General features: G+C 42.8%; 5 protein-coding genes across 5 annotated transcripts; 2 read left to right on the forward strand and 3 right to left on the reverse strand.

Moving 5' to 3' along the window:
- Positions 1-1,451: 1,451 nt before the first annotated feature.
- SS1G_13320 (predicted protein) lies at positions 1,452-1,837 on the forward strand (the record flags this gene model as incomplete). Its single annotated transcript, XM_001585753.1, has 3 exons — positions 1,452-1,516; positions 1,556-1,634; positions 1,703-1,837. The coding sequence occupies 3 exons, from the start codon at positions 1,452-1,454 to the stop codon at positions 1,835-1,837; spliced, it is 279 nt and encodes a 92-aa protein (XP_001585803.1).
- Positions 1,838-2,524: 687 nt separating this feature from the next.
- On the reverse strand, positions 2,525-2,759 carry SS1G_13321 (predicted protein; the record flags this gene model as incomplete). The annotated part of the gene is made up of 2 exons (XM_001585754.1): positions 2,525-2,591; positions 2,665-2,759. 2 exons carry the CDS (start codon positions 2,757-2,759, stop codon positions 2,525-2,527), a joined length of 162 nt encoding a protein of 53 aa, XP_001585804.1.
- Positions 2,760-3,966: 1,207 nt separating this feature from the next.
- Positions 3,967-10,507, forward strand: SS1G_13322 (hypothetical protein; the record flags this gene model as incomplete). Its single annotated transcript, XM_001585755.1, has 3 exons — positions 3,967-4,244; positions 4,305-10,398; positions 10,463-10,507. 3 exons carry the CDS (start codon positions 3,967-3,969, stop codon positions 10,505-10,507), a joined length of 6,417 nt encoding a protein of 2,138 aa, XP_001585805.1.
- A 431-nt stretch (positions 10,508-10,938) lies between these two features.
- SS1G_13323 (predicted protein) lies at positions 10,939-11,499 on the reverse strand (the record flags this gene model as incomplete). Its single annotated transcript, XM_001585756.1, has 2 exons — positions 10,939-11,070; positions 11,479-11,499. 2 exons carry the CDS (start codon positions 11,497-11,499, stop codon positions 10,939-10,941), a joined length of 153 nt encoding a protein of 50 aa, XP_001585806.1.
- Positions 11,500-14,162: 2,663 nt separating this feature from the next.
- On the reverse strand, positions 14,163-14,649 carry SS1G_13324 (predicted protein; the record flags this gene model as incomplete). Its single annotated transcript, XM_001585757.1, has 2 exons — positions 14,163-14,212; positions 14,484-14,649. 2 exons carry the CDS (start codon positions 14,647-14,649, stop codon positions 14,163-14,165), a joined length of 216 nt encoding a protein of 71 aa, XP_001585807.1.
- Positions 14,650-15,641: the final 992 nt, after the last annotated feature.

Raw genomic sequence — 15,641 nt, forward strand, 5'->3', positions numbered from 1 at the left:
CAAAACTGAGGTTAGGCCAGCCACAGGAAAAATTTCAACCAGAGCCATTTTAAGGTCCCAGGATCTCTGATACAATGTACACACTTGTGAACGCCCGAATGGGAACAGCTGTATTGAGCCGTCCTTAGATTATTCCCAAAATGGACTGTTTTTTGCCCGAACTACCTGTAAAAGGAGTGAAGAAAATGGAAACTGAATTACGAGCAAGGATCCTGCTGGAAAGTACTCATAGGATGCTAGTTTGATGCTAGAAACCTTTCAATCAAGATAAAATCGGTGTTTTGCAGATGTATTTGATAGAAGCTGTGCACATGCCATCCGGATCTTCAAAGATAAGTATGGAATAGTCCCGTGCGGATGTCTTTCAGGTGCGTACCTGAAATGTGACGTTTCTGAATATAAAGTTTGAGCTTCAGCTATTGTGACAGCGGCTGTCTCATAATGAAAATACTTTGCACGACTTATGGGAGCTCGGCATGGTACTGTCAAAATAAACTTTTCCTTCCCGTAAGACTCTGTAAGCATCCGTCTGCCAGCCGACTATCTGATGAGGATAGTGTTCCCAAAGCTCCCTTGCCATAATTATGTCAAATGACGTGTATTATGTTCAGCTTGTTGAAGGTTGCCCGTAAATTTGCCTATACGTAAGAAATCCGTCCCCTAGTCATCTTGGAGAATCTTGTAACTGGAATATGTACGTTTATACTTATGTTGTAAATCAATTTACCAGTTTGTGAGATAATACACGCATATAAACTTATACACTACTGAACTCCAGTACTGATCGCCTTCATCTATCCCAAGTGATAGTTCATTACGGCACTGCTCCTTACATGATCGATTCTCTCATTTTCCGCTTATCTGCAATGTTAAAAATAAACTCATCGTAAATAGTTGGTATGCCAAAAATGGCCAATCCTTAACTATGTAGCTCGTATTGATAATTTGTGCTTTGTTAAATAAGTGAAGAAGGTCAGTACAAATAACGCTTGAAGCTGATATTTAAGAAGTTATTCTTGCAAATATCATTCTTTTGCAGATCTGTGAAGCTGTATATCGTATGCACACCTATCTTGGGTGTAATCCTGCCCGGTGTTTTTGGCGAGAAATTTGGAAAAGAAGTTCACAGACAACGTAAATTTCTGATCAGTCTGTGTGTAAAAGCCATGGACTCAGCTCGATCATAGCTCTTGCTTCTTACTCAGAGTCATGAAGAACGCCTGGCTGACTTGACTCGGATGCCAATTCCATTCCTAGGCTGGTGGACTGGCATATTAACAGTACGGCAATCACGGTAGAACCGGACATCTCGGACATCCTCGTATTGTTGCTCGTACCTCATCGGAACCTCACTCTTGATTTTTTTGTTCGTAATCGTAAAAAGGGCCGTGGTTTCCAAACTGTTTCCAACAGACAAAAAAATTAGCGTAGGGTCTGAACTAACACTCAAAATGCACGCTGAAATTGTAATTGAATATGAATACGCACAAAGCCTGCGCGGGAGAGCGATAGAAGTGTGAGTAGCACAAGACATAATTAGAAAATACTAAATCAGCCTATTCGTCAGCCTGTCAAATCAAGAACGACAAACGCTCTCGAACGGTATGGAATGGATCAACCATGCACCCGTTATCGTTTGTCTTAATCTTGCTGTGGCTTACATCATCAACCTTAATTCCGACGATTTCGGAAATGTTTTCAGTACAAACCCGCGTGGAATTCTTTCTACATGCGGGTTTGCAACGAAGATCATGTCGCTGCGGTAGGACTCTTCTCTGGGTTATCCGCTAACCGAAATGGTGGCGATATGACCCCTAGTCCGTTCATTAAGATTTAGCGTCTTCTGCTTTCGGCTTTCTTCATTGCATATACGGTTCTTGGCATAAATGGCATGTTTGGAGATCAGCGTACTTAAAGTTACAGCCCAATTGGAATCTATCGGATCAGCCTTAAGGCTGACTTCATAAGGGATTTTCTCATGGATAGTCACTAAATGCAAATAAGTAATCATGAAGATTCGCCTAGAAGCAAATGAATTTTTATCGAATGTGCCCTTAGGCACCTGAAGAGCGCAGTGATGCCTCGCCTTCGTATTGCCCTAGTAGATTTACTGGACTCGATTCATCGCAGCTTCTAGTGCCAAAGTGAAACAGCCGGATAACCTGAGATGAAGCAAGAGAGACCGCGATTCAGAGAATCTAATATGGCCCAGTAAAATCAATTGATTCACGAATCAGATTGAGTACCGTGAGATGAACCATTATCATTGGTCGTTCAAGATTGAATTGTTTCGTTTTTGGATAACAGTGGAAACATGATAATTTTTTACCAAAAATTTAGCTTCAAGAGTTGATAGAGAATTACCGACACTCTTAGTGAGATTGATTTGCATGGTGCAATCTTATCGTGATGAGGTGGTTCCTCGAGTAGACAGGCCATGATGTGAAGCGAACCTGTGTCCATATTTAATGTCGGAATTATGAGATTCCCATATATCTATGTATCCACTTTCCACGCCCGATGCCTACAAATGAGGGAGGGAAAATCCAGTACCCATTTTTCCTGAAGCTTTTTGTAGTCTTGATACAGCACTAACGGTTGTATGTCGTATTAATCTGTTTGCATATTTTAAATGAAAGGGGGGTCTTATCCGAGCAGACTTACAAATCGCTCTTGAGAGCTCGACATGCATTGTCAAAACATCGTCCGACAAAGATGTTGTGTAGCTCGGGACCAATGTCAGTGATCTTTTCGGACATGGCGGCGATGACTTGCGTGAATGTTGAAGACACCCGTGTGGAAAGGCTACTGCAGTTTTTGCAACCCTTCAATTGGGAGTGTTTTCTCGATGGAATCAAATTAAAAAACTTCAAGAATCAAGAGGGTTCCCTCACCTTAATGGCGCAAAACTCATCATTCCATCACAGAATCAAGTCAGGATATTTCGTTCTAATCAACAAGCGTTCGAGGTCAGCCCAAAAATATAATCTTCTGCACTACTTTCCACAAACCCTGTGTATGATCTGCATGGCAATGCGGGATAGCAGGGGACCAAAGAAAAGGCGGATACTGAAGAAGAAACGGAACTATGACTAGTACCAATTTAGTATTTCAATCTCGTGGTGTCAAAGCGTCTAGAACGCCCCCTAGTCTTAGGGTGGGGATCCGTGCCTGGATAACTCCACCAAATAATCTGCTCTATTATGGTCGACCCTTTGGATAACAAGGAAACTTCAATAGATAGAAAATAATTATCAGCCGCATGGCATTGGGCTTTTATTGACATGCAGAATAAATGAAGCTGTCTACGAGGATTACTGTAATAAAAATCTGCTTATTTTACCAGAAGTGGAAAGAGTCTTGGGCCATACTGATTCGACATCAATCGTATCTGGCCCAAGCAAATCTCCACTTCTTCACAACGTTCACGCCTCTGACGAATGGGCCATCGCTATTAGCATCAAGCAAGAGCTATCAGAGCAAATATCCACTTCCTTCCACTCCTTCCAGCAAGTAGTAAAAACCGCGACTACACATTCCCGTGTTTCAGGTCTCATTCAATAGTGTCATGCCTGCGAAAAACGTAAAATTAGGATAGAGACCCAAATTTTTGAATCTCGTCCACCCCTACCAGGAGGAGTTAGCGCATTCCTGAGCTTGAGCGTTCCGAATATTGCGATTATTCCAAAAGAGTAAGCCACATTGGTGCTCAATCACGAACCTATACTATGTGGATTGGGTAGATGCAGTTGAAACGAGATGTAGGTTAAAAAATGTCGCTTCCGGGAAGTATCTGTGGGCATGTGAAGATCTCAACCTGTATATATGTATATCGTGTAGTACTCATGAATTAGCACATCACACTTTCGTTCTCCCAATCTTTCATACCAACGTATTAATTTTTTTCAAACTTTCCACGACCTCGAGCACTCCATAGTAATAGCGCGGGTCGCATAATTTTTCAAGATGGATGTTATATTATTCGGAGATCAAACAGTGGACTGCCAATCTTTTCTCAAGAAAGCACTTCGTCGAAAGAACTGTCCCATCCTAAGCACCTTCCTAGAACAAGCCCATGCCGCTCTTCAAGATGAACTTTCATCCCTTCCGTCGACTTCTCGACGCCATTTTGCTGTATTCTCGAGCGTTTCCGAGTTCACTGAGCGATATTTTGAAGCAGATCATCCAGATTTGGCCGTCGAAAGTGCCATCACTTGCTTGGCACAATTAACGCATTTCATTGGGTATGTATAGAACATTGTGCCGTAATCTAATAGAGCTACTAAGCTAACAAACGCTTGCAGATTTTTTGAGGAACATCCTCTAGCATATTTAGAGCCCTCCAATACAGAAGTACTTGCAGTCTGTACCGGCTTGCTTGCTGCTTCCGCAGTCGCATCTTGTAAATCACTTACATCTCTCATTCCCCTAGCTGTACAAGCAGTGCGCATTGCCTTCAGGCTGGGATCAAGAGTTGCAGCAGTTGGAAATCAGTTGGAGAGTGCGAGCGACAGACAGAAGACTTGGTCAACAATCGTAATGGGATTAAGTCCAGAAGCAGCAGAGCGTGCTTTGGAAGAATTCAATGAGTCAAGAGGACTTATTCAATCAACAAGATTGTACATTAGTGCCATTGGTACTACCTCAATCACAATCAGTGGAACACCTACCATTCGGGCTCAGTTGTTCGAAACTTGCGAGGCATTTCAAAATCTTCAACGACGCGAAATTGGCATTAGAGGACCTTACCATGCTGCTCATCTTTATACCCCACAAGACGTCGAGAGGATATTGTCACCAGAAATCGTCAAAAGCTTAAGCAACTATTCGTCAGTCCTCCCCCTAGTTGGCACCGCCGCACATAAGGAGAGTATTTCAACCGTCGACCTATTCAGAAATTCCATTATGGAAATTCTGGCAGAGCAGGTCAAATGGGAACGATTGGTGAAAATCGCCGTTGCACATGTTCGTGAATCTAAACAAAACGAGGTTAGAGTTCTTGCCATGGGACCAACTGCTCTCGGGAATAGTCTCATCTCGGCACTCAAGAATGGTGGTGGCTTGAAGTTGTCAATGGAGGATCATATTTCATACACCATGGAAAACACCATTCCAAGAGGATTCACGGGTAGAATGTCTGAGTCTAAAATAGCAATAGTGGGGATGTCAGGTCGATTTCCCAATTCAGCTGATCATGAAGCATTTTGGGCACTCCTCGAACAGGGGCTTGATGTTCATCGAGAAATCCCTGCCGATAGATTCGATGCTAAAGCGCACTTTGATCCCTCAGGGAAAGGAAAGAACAAATCTCACTCCCCATTCGGTTGCTTCATCAATGAGCCAGGAAAGTTCGACCCTCGATTCTTCAACATGTCTCCCCGAGAAGCTATGCAAACGGATCCAATGCAGCGTTTAGCCATTTCCACTGCCTATGAAGCTATGGAAATGTCAGGATTCGTGAGAGATCGAACTCCTTCCACACAAGCACATAGGATTGGTACCTTCTATGGTCAAACTTCGGATGATTGGCGTGAAATTAACGCCGCTCAAGACATTGATACATATTTCATCACGGGTGGTGTTCGAGCTTTTGGACCCGGAAGAATTAACTATCACTTCGGTTTCAGTGGTCCATCATACAGCGTAGACACTGCTTGTTCGAGTAGTATGGCTGCCATCAATTTAGCAGTGACTTCTTTAAGAGCTGGAGACTGCGATACCGTATTCGCAGGCGGTATGAATGTTATGACGAATCCAGATATTTTCTCCGGTTTGTCTAAAGGTCAATTCTTGTCCAAAACCGGGTCCTGTAAGACATATGATGACGGCGCTGATGGTTATTGCCGTGGTGATGGTGTTGTTACCCTAATCCTAAAGCGGCTTGACGATGCAGTTGCTGATCAGGATCCAATTCTTGGAGTCATCGCTGGTATCGCAACGAATCACAGTGCGGAAGCCATCTCCATAACCCACCCTCATGCAGGCGCGCAAAAGTATTTATTCCAGAAAGTAATGGACGAAGCTCGAGTCGATATCCGAGACGTGAAGTACGTCGAAATGCACGGAACTGGAACTCAAGCAGGTGATGGAGTCGAAATGGACAGTGTTTCTTCTATTTTCGCACCATCAAATAAGTTACGCCGTCGTCTCGACCAGCCATTGTTCGTTGGTTCTGTCAAAGCCAACGTTGGCCACGGAGAAGCTGTTTCGGGTGCAACTGCTCTGGTAAAGATCATGATGATGCTTAAAAAAAGCATGATTCCACCACATTGTGGTATCAAGACGAAAATCAACCAGACATTCCCAAAAGACTTGAAAGATAGAAATCTTAACATGGCCTTCAAACCAACACCATTTCCTAGACCTACAAATGGCAAGCGATATGTCTTCATGAATAACTTCAGTGCAGCAGGTGGTAATACTGCCACGTTGCTCGAAGACGCACCAATCAGACAGCTAGAAGGAACCGATCCGAGAACATCGCATGTTGTAATTGTTACAGCGAAGTCTCTTGCATCTTTCAGGAACAACGTGCAAAAGATCTTGAGCTGGTCAAGAGATCAACCCAGCTCATGTTTGCCAAGTCTGGCATATACCACATCTGCTCGTCGTTATCACTACCAATATCGTATCGCAGTTAACGCCACGGACCTACAAAGCGTTCAAAATGCGTTAAGCTCTTACACAGAAGGCCCCCATACTCCGGTATCGAATGTGAAGCCAAGAGTCGCTTTTGCTTTCACTGGACAAGGATCACATTATCTTGGGATGGGCAAGGCCCTCTTTCATGATGTGAAACAATTCCGCCACGACATCGAGGATTTTGATCAGATGGCGCAGACTCAAGGTTTCCCATCTTTCATTGGACTCATTGATGGTAGCATAACTGACCTAAGCATTGCCTCTCCAGTGATGACCCAACTGGCTATTCTTTGTGTAGAAATATCCGTTGCTGCACTTTGGCAATCATGGGGCATCGAGCCAACCGCCGTTGTTGGACACTCCCTAGGAGAGTATGCTGCTCTCCAGGTCGCCGGTGTTATCTCCACACATGATGCCATTTCTTTGGTCGGCAATCGTGCGCAACTGTTGGTTTCAAAGTGTACTGTGGGAAGTCATGGCATGTTGGCAGTTCGGGCAGGCTTTGCTGCAGTGGAACCTTTCTTGTCAGATATTGAAGTTGAGAAGGCTTGCATTAATGGCCCGGAAGAAACAGTTTTCTCAGGTACCGTTGATAACATGAACCGCCTCAAGGAGGTTTTGACCGCACAGGGCTTCAAGAACACCATGCTCAATGTACCTTACGCATTCCACTCAGCTCAGGTCGAACCTATTCTGGAGGATTTCATTCAGTCTGCGAAATCAGCTGTTTTCCATCAACCAAGGATCCCAGTTATGTCTACGCTTCTTGGAACGGTAGTGGAAGATTCGGGCGTATTTGGTCCAGAGTACCTTGCTAGACATTGCAGGGAAAGTGTCGACTTCCTAGGAGGTGTTACTTCTGCTCTGAAAGATGGAATCGTTGATGAGAAGACGTTATTTGTTGAGATTGGCCCACATCCAGTATGTTCCAACATGATAAAGGCCATCGTCGGCACAAGTACCATCACTGTGCCATCATTGAGCAGAAATGCCGATGCTTGGACAACAACCGCTGCTTCTTTAGCAACTCTCTTTAATGCCGGGCTCGACTTCAATTGGAACGAGTACCATATCAACTTTAAGAATGCTCATGAGGTTCTTGATCTGCCTGCATACTCTTTCGATGAGAAGATCTATTGGATCGACTACCGCGAAAATTGGTGTCTCACTAAAGGCGATAAACAATTGGTCGCTCCTTCTGAGGCAAAACAAAGCTTCTCCACAACCACCGTACAGAAGATTCTCTTCGAGGATGTTGATGGTGATAACATCAATGTTGTTGCGGAGTCTGACCTTATGGAACCCAACCTACGAGCGGCCATTTCCGGGCACTTGGTTCATGGCCAGCCACTTTTCCCGTCATCCATTTATGGTGACATGGCGCTAACCATCTGCGATTATGCACTCAAGCTTGCTCAGCCGGATGCCAAATCTGTGGGCTTCAACGTTGGAAGTATGGAAACACATAAGCCATTGGTCCTCGACAACACTGCCAAAACTCATCTTCTTCAAATTGAGACCAAGCTCGATCTTGCTCACCGACGTGGAACAGTCAACTTCCGGACATATGGAGCAGATGGCAAGCCGGTTGAACAAACCAAGTGTGAAGTAACTCTTGAAGATTCATCATCGTGGCTGAAGGACTGGGATCGTCGCAAGTTCCTTGTTCAAGGCCGAATTGAGAATCTGATGAGCCACAAAGAAGTTCACAAGATTCAAAGAGGAATGGCTTACAAGCTATTTGGCGCACTTGTCGACTACGATCAAAGATATCGCGGAATGGATGAAGTGTATTTGTGGAGCGAACAATGTGAGGCAACCGCCAAAGTAAAATTTCAGACATCCGACAAGGACGGCAAATTTTTCATGAGTCCATACTGGATTGACAGTGTTTGCCACATCTCGGGATTCATAATGAATGCAAACGACGCTGTTGACTCCACCAAGCATGTCTACATTTCCCATGGATGGGAGTCGATGAGATTTGCTAAAACGATGTCTGCCGACAAGGAGTACAGATCTTATATCAAGATGCAGAAGGTACCAGGTGGAGGTGAAATGGTTGCTGGTGATGTATATGTCTTCGAGGGCGACGAAATCATTGCAGTTGTTGGTGGTATCAAATTCCAACGTGTACCCCGCACCCTTCTCCAGACTTTACTCGCACCAAAATCCCTCCCTGCTCGTGCTGGAGTCAAAGGAGCCCCGGTTTCAGCAAAGACTGCTACGCCGAAACCATCCAAGGTGGTCTCCAAAGCTAGCTCCAAAGTTGTCAGCAAACAGACCTCAAAAGGCATCTTTGCAAAAGCACTGACCATCATGGCTGAGGAGATTGGATGCGATGTTGCCGAGTTGGCAGGTCCTATGCGATTCTCCGATATGGGCGTCGACTCTCTTCTCGGTTTGAGCATTTCTGGCCGATTTCGTGAGGATCTGGAAATTGACTTCCAGAGCAGTGTCTTTGAGCATGAGCCTACTGTAGATCATTTGAAAGCTTACATGACGAGATTTGAAGACGAGAACAGTGCTGAGAGTTCCGGAATGTCGACCCCTGAAATGGTTTCTAGCCATTCAAGTGATATTGGGGATGACTACATTGATCTTAATGATGCTTATTCAGAAAATTCGTCCGTCGATGGTGACAGTGAGAACGCAATGATTGTTCAGATAATAAGAACTACCATCGCAGAAGAGATGGGAGTCGAGCTTGAGGAGATAACTGATAACACAGATCTTGCTACCATGGGAATGGACTCTCTCATGAGCTTAAGCATTTTGGGCGCACTCAGAGAAAAGACTGGTTTGACTCTAAACTCCGAGTTGCTGGTCGAGAATACTAGCGTGGAAAAAATCGAGACAACCTTGGGCCTAAGGGCAACCAAGCCAAAGGTTGTTGAGATAAAGAAGACGACAAAGATCTCCCAAGTGTCTCATGCATCGATCCAACCAGCTCCTCCAACGCAGGTGGCCAAACCCATTAATCTATCTCAATACCCACCATCAAAGTCTATCCTTCTACAAGGCAACCCGAAGACGGCAACTCGCACACTTTTCCTCCTTCCAGATGGTTCCGGGGTTGCTTCTTCATATACCCCAATTCCTCAAATCGACACGGATCTAGCCGTATTTGGTCTAAATTGCCCCTTCATGAAAGACCCGACAGAATTCAATATTGGAGTTCCTGCCGTCACTCAAATTTATCTCGCTGAAATCCAGCGTCGTCAACCACATGGACCTTATCTTCTTGGAGGATGGTCTGCCGGAGGTGTACTTGCGTATGAATGCACACGTCAACTGATCGCCAAAGGCGAAAAAGTCGAAAAACTTGTCTTGATTGATTCTCCGTTCCCCGTAGGCCTTGAGGCTTTACCAGCTTCCTTTCACCAATACTGTGCCAAGATTGGTCTCCTCGGCGACGGTGGACTTGAGTCATTACCAAAATGGCTACTTCCCCATTTCTTCTCCACTGTCCGAGAACTTACAGCCTATTCCGATCATTTGGGCTCTTTGCCCTGCATAAATACGACAAATATGCCACAAACTATCACGATATGGGCTCGCGATGGTATTGTTCACAACGAAGATGATCTAAAGCCAGAGTGGGATCCCAAAGTGAGGATGCCAAACTCTATGGACTGGTTGACTCATGATCGCAAAGATCTGGGACATAATGGTTGGGAAAAGTTAGTTGGTGAAGGAAATGTCAAATGTATGAGCACGTCTGGGAATCATTTCACGATGATGAGAGATCCAATTGTAAGTTTATTCCTCAGATGAAGTTCTACGATATGCGGGGTAATTTGCTGACTTATCAACCTAGACACGTGATTTGGCCAAGCTCATGAAGCAAGCTCTCGAAATATAAAACACAAGAATAAATCTTACTCTAAACCAACGCGCTGGAGTTGATACTTTATGTTTAATCTTTTCTTCTTTTACGGATATTCTTTCGATTTATTGTATTGGGCTGCATGGAGTTTGCTGTCAAAAATACACATGGTAGAAATTCCACGATTTGACGCATTTGCATTATCCACGAATACGAAGTCTTTTTTCATGTGGCTGGTTTGCCATTTGGTGGAGTTCTGGACAAAGGGCAGGTCATATTGAACTTTAATATACCTGATCATAGCAAACATTAGCCTTATTGAATCTTAATCACAAACTAGCCTTGGGGCACTCCACTGGATCGTGACGTTGGATATCTTCCCCATGCACCCTTCTCAACTTCGTATTTACAAAATTCAATGGTAGCTCCATTTGAGGAAAGTTCATCCTCTGCAATTTAACTGAAAATTATTTACTGGTTACACCAATATTGATGGGATGTTTTAGAGACAGGGTTATGTAGGAGTGACTCCATGAACCAATGCTCACAGTCCTCCGAAAGTATTGACCTCTTGTAAAAGGCATTTGAACAAGGACTAGCTATTTGTCTGTCATTTTTTCGTCGTTATTGTCCTCACTAGCGACGACATTTGAAAATTGGCACCTCGTCGTGAAGATACTTTTTGCTTAAGCACGTACCGCTATGATATCTGGTCAGCTCAACATCGTTCCTAATCAAATGGTTCATCGGGATTACTAGAGTTTTCTGGCAGGATTATTTATCTATTAATCTGCTACAGGAGTGTTGAGAGGCTGCGGCTTCCACTTGTAAATGCTTCCCGTGCTCCGCGGCTGGCCACTATGCTAATTCTTCACCGTCTCTTCATGCCATCACACGCGCATTGAAAGTTGTGGTCGCCAAATCGCACTTGTTATAGAGTTCTTCTCCAGCATTTCTTTAAATACACTCTGGCAAGATTTGTCGGACCATATTCACTTAAGACTTACTAGGGCTCTAGAGAAAGTCATGTTTGCGATCTATGATTCATTTTTCTTTGCCAAGCGAGCTTTTCTGCTCGAAATTAATTGAGTTATATCTCGTGATTTCCCTCAATTATCTGTTTAAGGGTCGCTCCCTCGTCAACGACATAATTAAAATTCAATTGCCATGAAACCGAAAGTCAGAGCAACCCGAGGTCCTGCAGAAATAGCATTTTCATACTAAGATCTTTCCGGATTTAGGATATGGTTTATTAGAATATCAAGAACTATCTAGAAGTATTTTTGGTACCCAAGCGTCTGCCTGGATTAAATGCCAGTCATGGAAAGGTATTAATGACGACAATGTGTCGTTACCTCTGTTGTCTTTCTACATGATTTTCATTTTCCAACGATATTTCGACTTACAATCTCGCCTCTTTGTTGTCAAGTTATAATTTTATCATTATTATAATAGACGATTTTGCAAATTAAATGTGTTTTTTCTTCAACATCGTAACTTCCGAAGTATTGTCATCTTATTACGGATGTCTCAAGCATGACCGCGCTTCCTTCGTTTTTGTCTTTTCACCAAAAGATCTTCATTTTCACCATGTCAATAGCTCGGAAATGTAGAAGGCAGCGTTTTAATGACACCTCTGTTTGAGATCTCCGTACCAAGTCATTCACTACGCAAAAATAATTAAGTAGGTATTAACAGCTCGATGATGCAGAAATTGGAGTTTTCCACGTGGTATAGCTACGGCGGAGGTACTAACTACAAGCACAAAACTCTACACATCCGAGATGTATATGAGAGCTCAACGTTATAACTCAAGATACTAAGCAAAATAGCAGAAAACTTCCGAGAGACCTAATAAAGGAGTACCCAAGGCTCTGAAGACTCATCTAGCTAGAGAGCAGTCACGTTGTAATATCCTGACGCCTTAAACCAATTGGTTATTAACACAGATTTCTTCACTTCCAAAGCTAATTATTCATCTATGATTCTTAATTTCGACAGTAAACGCTCTCTACGATAGTGCATATTTGTATTTGACACTGAAGTCTTCATATATCGAGTAGATATATGCAAAGATACTGCATGCAGGAACGGATATAGCCACATGGGTACTAGAATTGCATTGACTCGCAACTAATTACTTTTTGAGTTGAACTTGTAATTATACATTTGTTTGCGGAGTTTGGATGGATCTAAGAGCTACTCTAAATATACAACAATCGTTCGAATCTCATCTTGTAAATCGTCTTATAATCCCCGAACTGCACTATTTTACAAACCATAAAAATCAACGTACGTTTCTCTCTTTCTTGCTCTTTCGCTTACCTGGGCACAGTCTGATACCCAAAGTTTCCTCTGTGCATTACATAATTGGCAAACAACATCACTTCATCTCCGGGACGACTGCAAGTATGCGCCGTGTTACAAGATTAGACCCGAAATAGCTTACTGGATTAATATATTGCCTGACATGAGAAGTGGTTAGGAAATCTGATGAAAAAGTGCATATGTTATTGATTGTGGAATAATCATTGTCATTTATAGTAGCACTATCGTCCGATATATGTGTCAGAATATGCCATAAATGACCATCAATTATCTCAGAACAGCAAGGGAATATCAATCAGAAAATATAAGATTCTCATCAGATTAAAGACAGCGTGTCGTCTTTTCAAGATAATCCGCAAATTTGCTCAACCTGAAAGACTTTCAAAGTATCTCTAGACACCTTTTATATAACAAGATTGTGAAAACTTCTGACAGAAACCGAGTAATCTACTCACCAGGGACTCCGCTTTTTGTCCACTTTCTCAATTCACTTACATTCAAGAGAAAGTCCGAGTATGATTTGTAGTATGAACACTCCATATTGATCCAACTAAGTATCTCCTCCTTTGGTCTCCGCGTCTCGGCACTTAATTAACAGCTGTTACTTTCCCAGTGAATGACAAGTTCAATATCACCACGGGGTTTTAAAGGCAATCGATCATTTTTCGCAGTTAGGTAACGGTCGTTTTTTTAAGGTCACCTAGCGGCCGTGTCTTATGCGCTAAGAAGAGTTTATGAAATTATTTCTAAGTGTATATGTTGCATATTATACGTTAATATGTGGTACGCACCAATTAGCGTGTACCTCTATATATATTTTTTAAGTCAACTCTTGAATAATATCAATAATATAATTCTACATACTAGACCTATTGTTTATCATGTCGTTCTAATATTACCACCTGAGTAATCTCAATAAAATAACACAGTAGATCCACAGGCTTTCTCGCATAGACACCAGGGGCGACAATACAGCCGGAGCTTTCAAACAGTGGATGGCTTCTATCATTATCACTTAACGTGTTTATCATCATTCATATCTTTCCGCTGTCGCTATTCTCAGCATATTGGATTCTGATTCCGATGAATATTGGTATGGTATTTTCCTTGTAAACATCACACTTTTAACAGAAACGAATGATGAAGCCTTGTTCATCCATCTCTAAGATATACTTATAAAACATTCTTCTATAAATCTCTTTATTTCTTGCATGGCTGAAATTACTCGGAGCTATATGTTTATATACTTTGAAAACTCCGTTTCGATATCAGTGTGTGGATGATTAAGGCAAGACTCCATGTAAACAATTTTGATGCCCCTGGTGATCTCGAATCATTTACATTATGCCTTGCTCTTCTAGAGTTACTCATCGACCTCTGCAGCATATCCACATTCCCGTGCAGGAAATCGAACTTCCAGTAAGAGTAAGAAATAACAATGACTTTTGGGATTAAATTTCCTGATGGTGGCGGTAGACATAAATCACAGTTGAGATATTATTCTACGACATCTTTCCTTCTGTGTCCATCTTGCGCTGACCTGATTCCCCCAACTCACTTGGAGGATAGGAAGTAGATGACTAAACGAACTTCGGTCTAACTGTCACCCATCCCGCCATCTCCCTGCCGTAAAATATAAAGATATACCCTATCTACCTCCATAAGAGGTCTTAATAGCACTTACTGTCCCCTTCTCCATCCTTAAAATAATCCAAATCGTTCATTCCTCTTCCAATCTCTAGCTTCGAAGCCTCTCGACACAAAGATAATATCTCAGTAAAGTAACCAGAAATCCAAACCATGAACTCATCTCCAGACCAAAAACCCACTTCCCCAAAATTCACATCCATATTTGCATATGAAACAGACCCTATATGCAAACTCCCCCTCTCTCCAAAACTTTGTTGCACATCTAACAACTATTTATTTCAAACCGGCAACCAATCAATCCCCAAGCCCATCAGCAAATCTATTCATATTCACTCTAAATCAGCAAATACTTTTTGTTGCATATCTGAATATTGTTTACTTGGGACCAAATAACCAATCATGTATCAGTATTTCTTTGAGGTAAAGAAATGAATCCCATATATTCTGTACGTACAGATGAGGCGAATGGATGGGAAGGATGATGGTTCGCTGGCATGTGTAATTAGATAAGTGGAGAAAATCTGCCGTTGTGGACACACCGCTCTTTTGGTAGGGGTACTCGGTGAGGAATCACGTTATTTGCGGGTAGAATGGGTCTTTACTTAAGACTCTGGTAATCAATTGGAGAAGTGATTACATGGTAAAATCTGTTCCTGCATCTGCAAAATCAATCAGGGGTGATGAATATAAGATTACTCGAGTACGCGACGCGAAGCAAAGTAAGCAATGAAGCAAGGTGAAAAGCACAAAGAAAACAACACAATGTAAACGCAAAACTTTTGATATAGACGAACTAATAAGAGCTCAAAGGTGTCATTTATTTCTTTTCGAGACCCAGAATTCCATGACCTGAATACCGCGTCCACGACCAACTTCGTTAGCCCCCTTTTTAACCTGTCAAGCACCCTCTGTAGCAACCATAACACCTCCTCTACAACCTCAACCGGGGGAGGATGCACCAGATATTTCTCTTCAACACATCTTTCAGCACTCACTAGGGAACCACGCACCAACATCTTGCGCATCAGTACCCAGACGAACACCTTGCCGTGGTCAAAATTGCAATACCTTTGTGCATTGCATATTCTCCTGACCAAAGAAGACTTAGGATGAGTTAACGCGATACAAATCCCTTTGCCTGAATTGTAGCAGATAGGATTTTAGCAGATATTCCGACGTATACCTTCAGTGA

Source organism: Sclerotinia sclerotiorum, genomic scaffold (assembly GCF_000146945.2).
Source record: "Sclerotinia sclerotiorum 1980 UF-70 scaffold_24 genomic scaffold, whole genome shotgun sequence".
In the NCBI taxonomy this organism is placed as follows: Eukaryota; Fungi; Ascomycota; class Leotiomycetes; order Helotiales; family Sclerotiniaceae; genus Sclerotinia; species Sclerotinia sclerotiorum.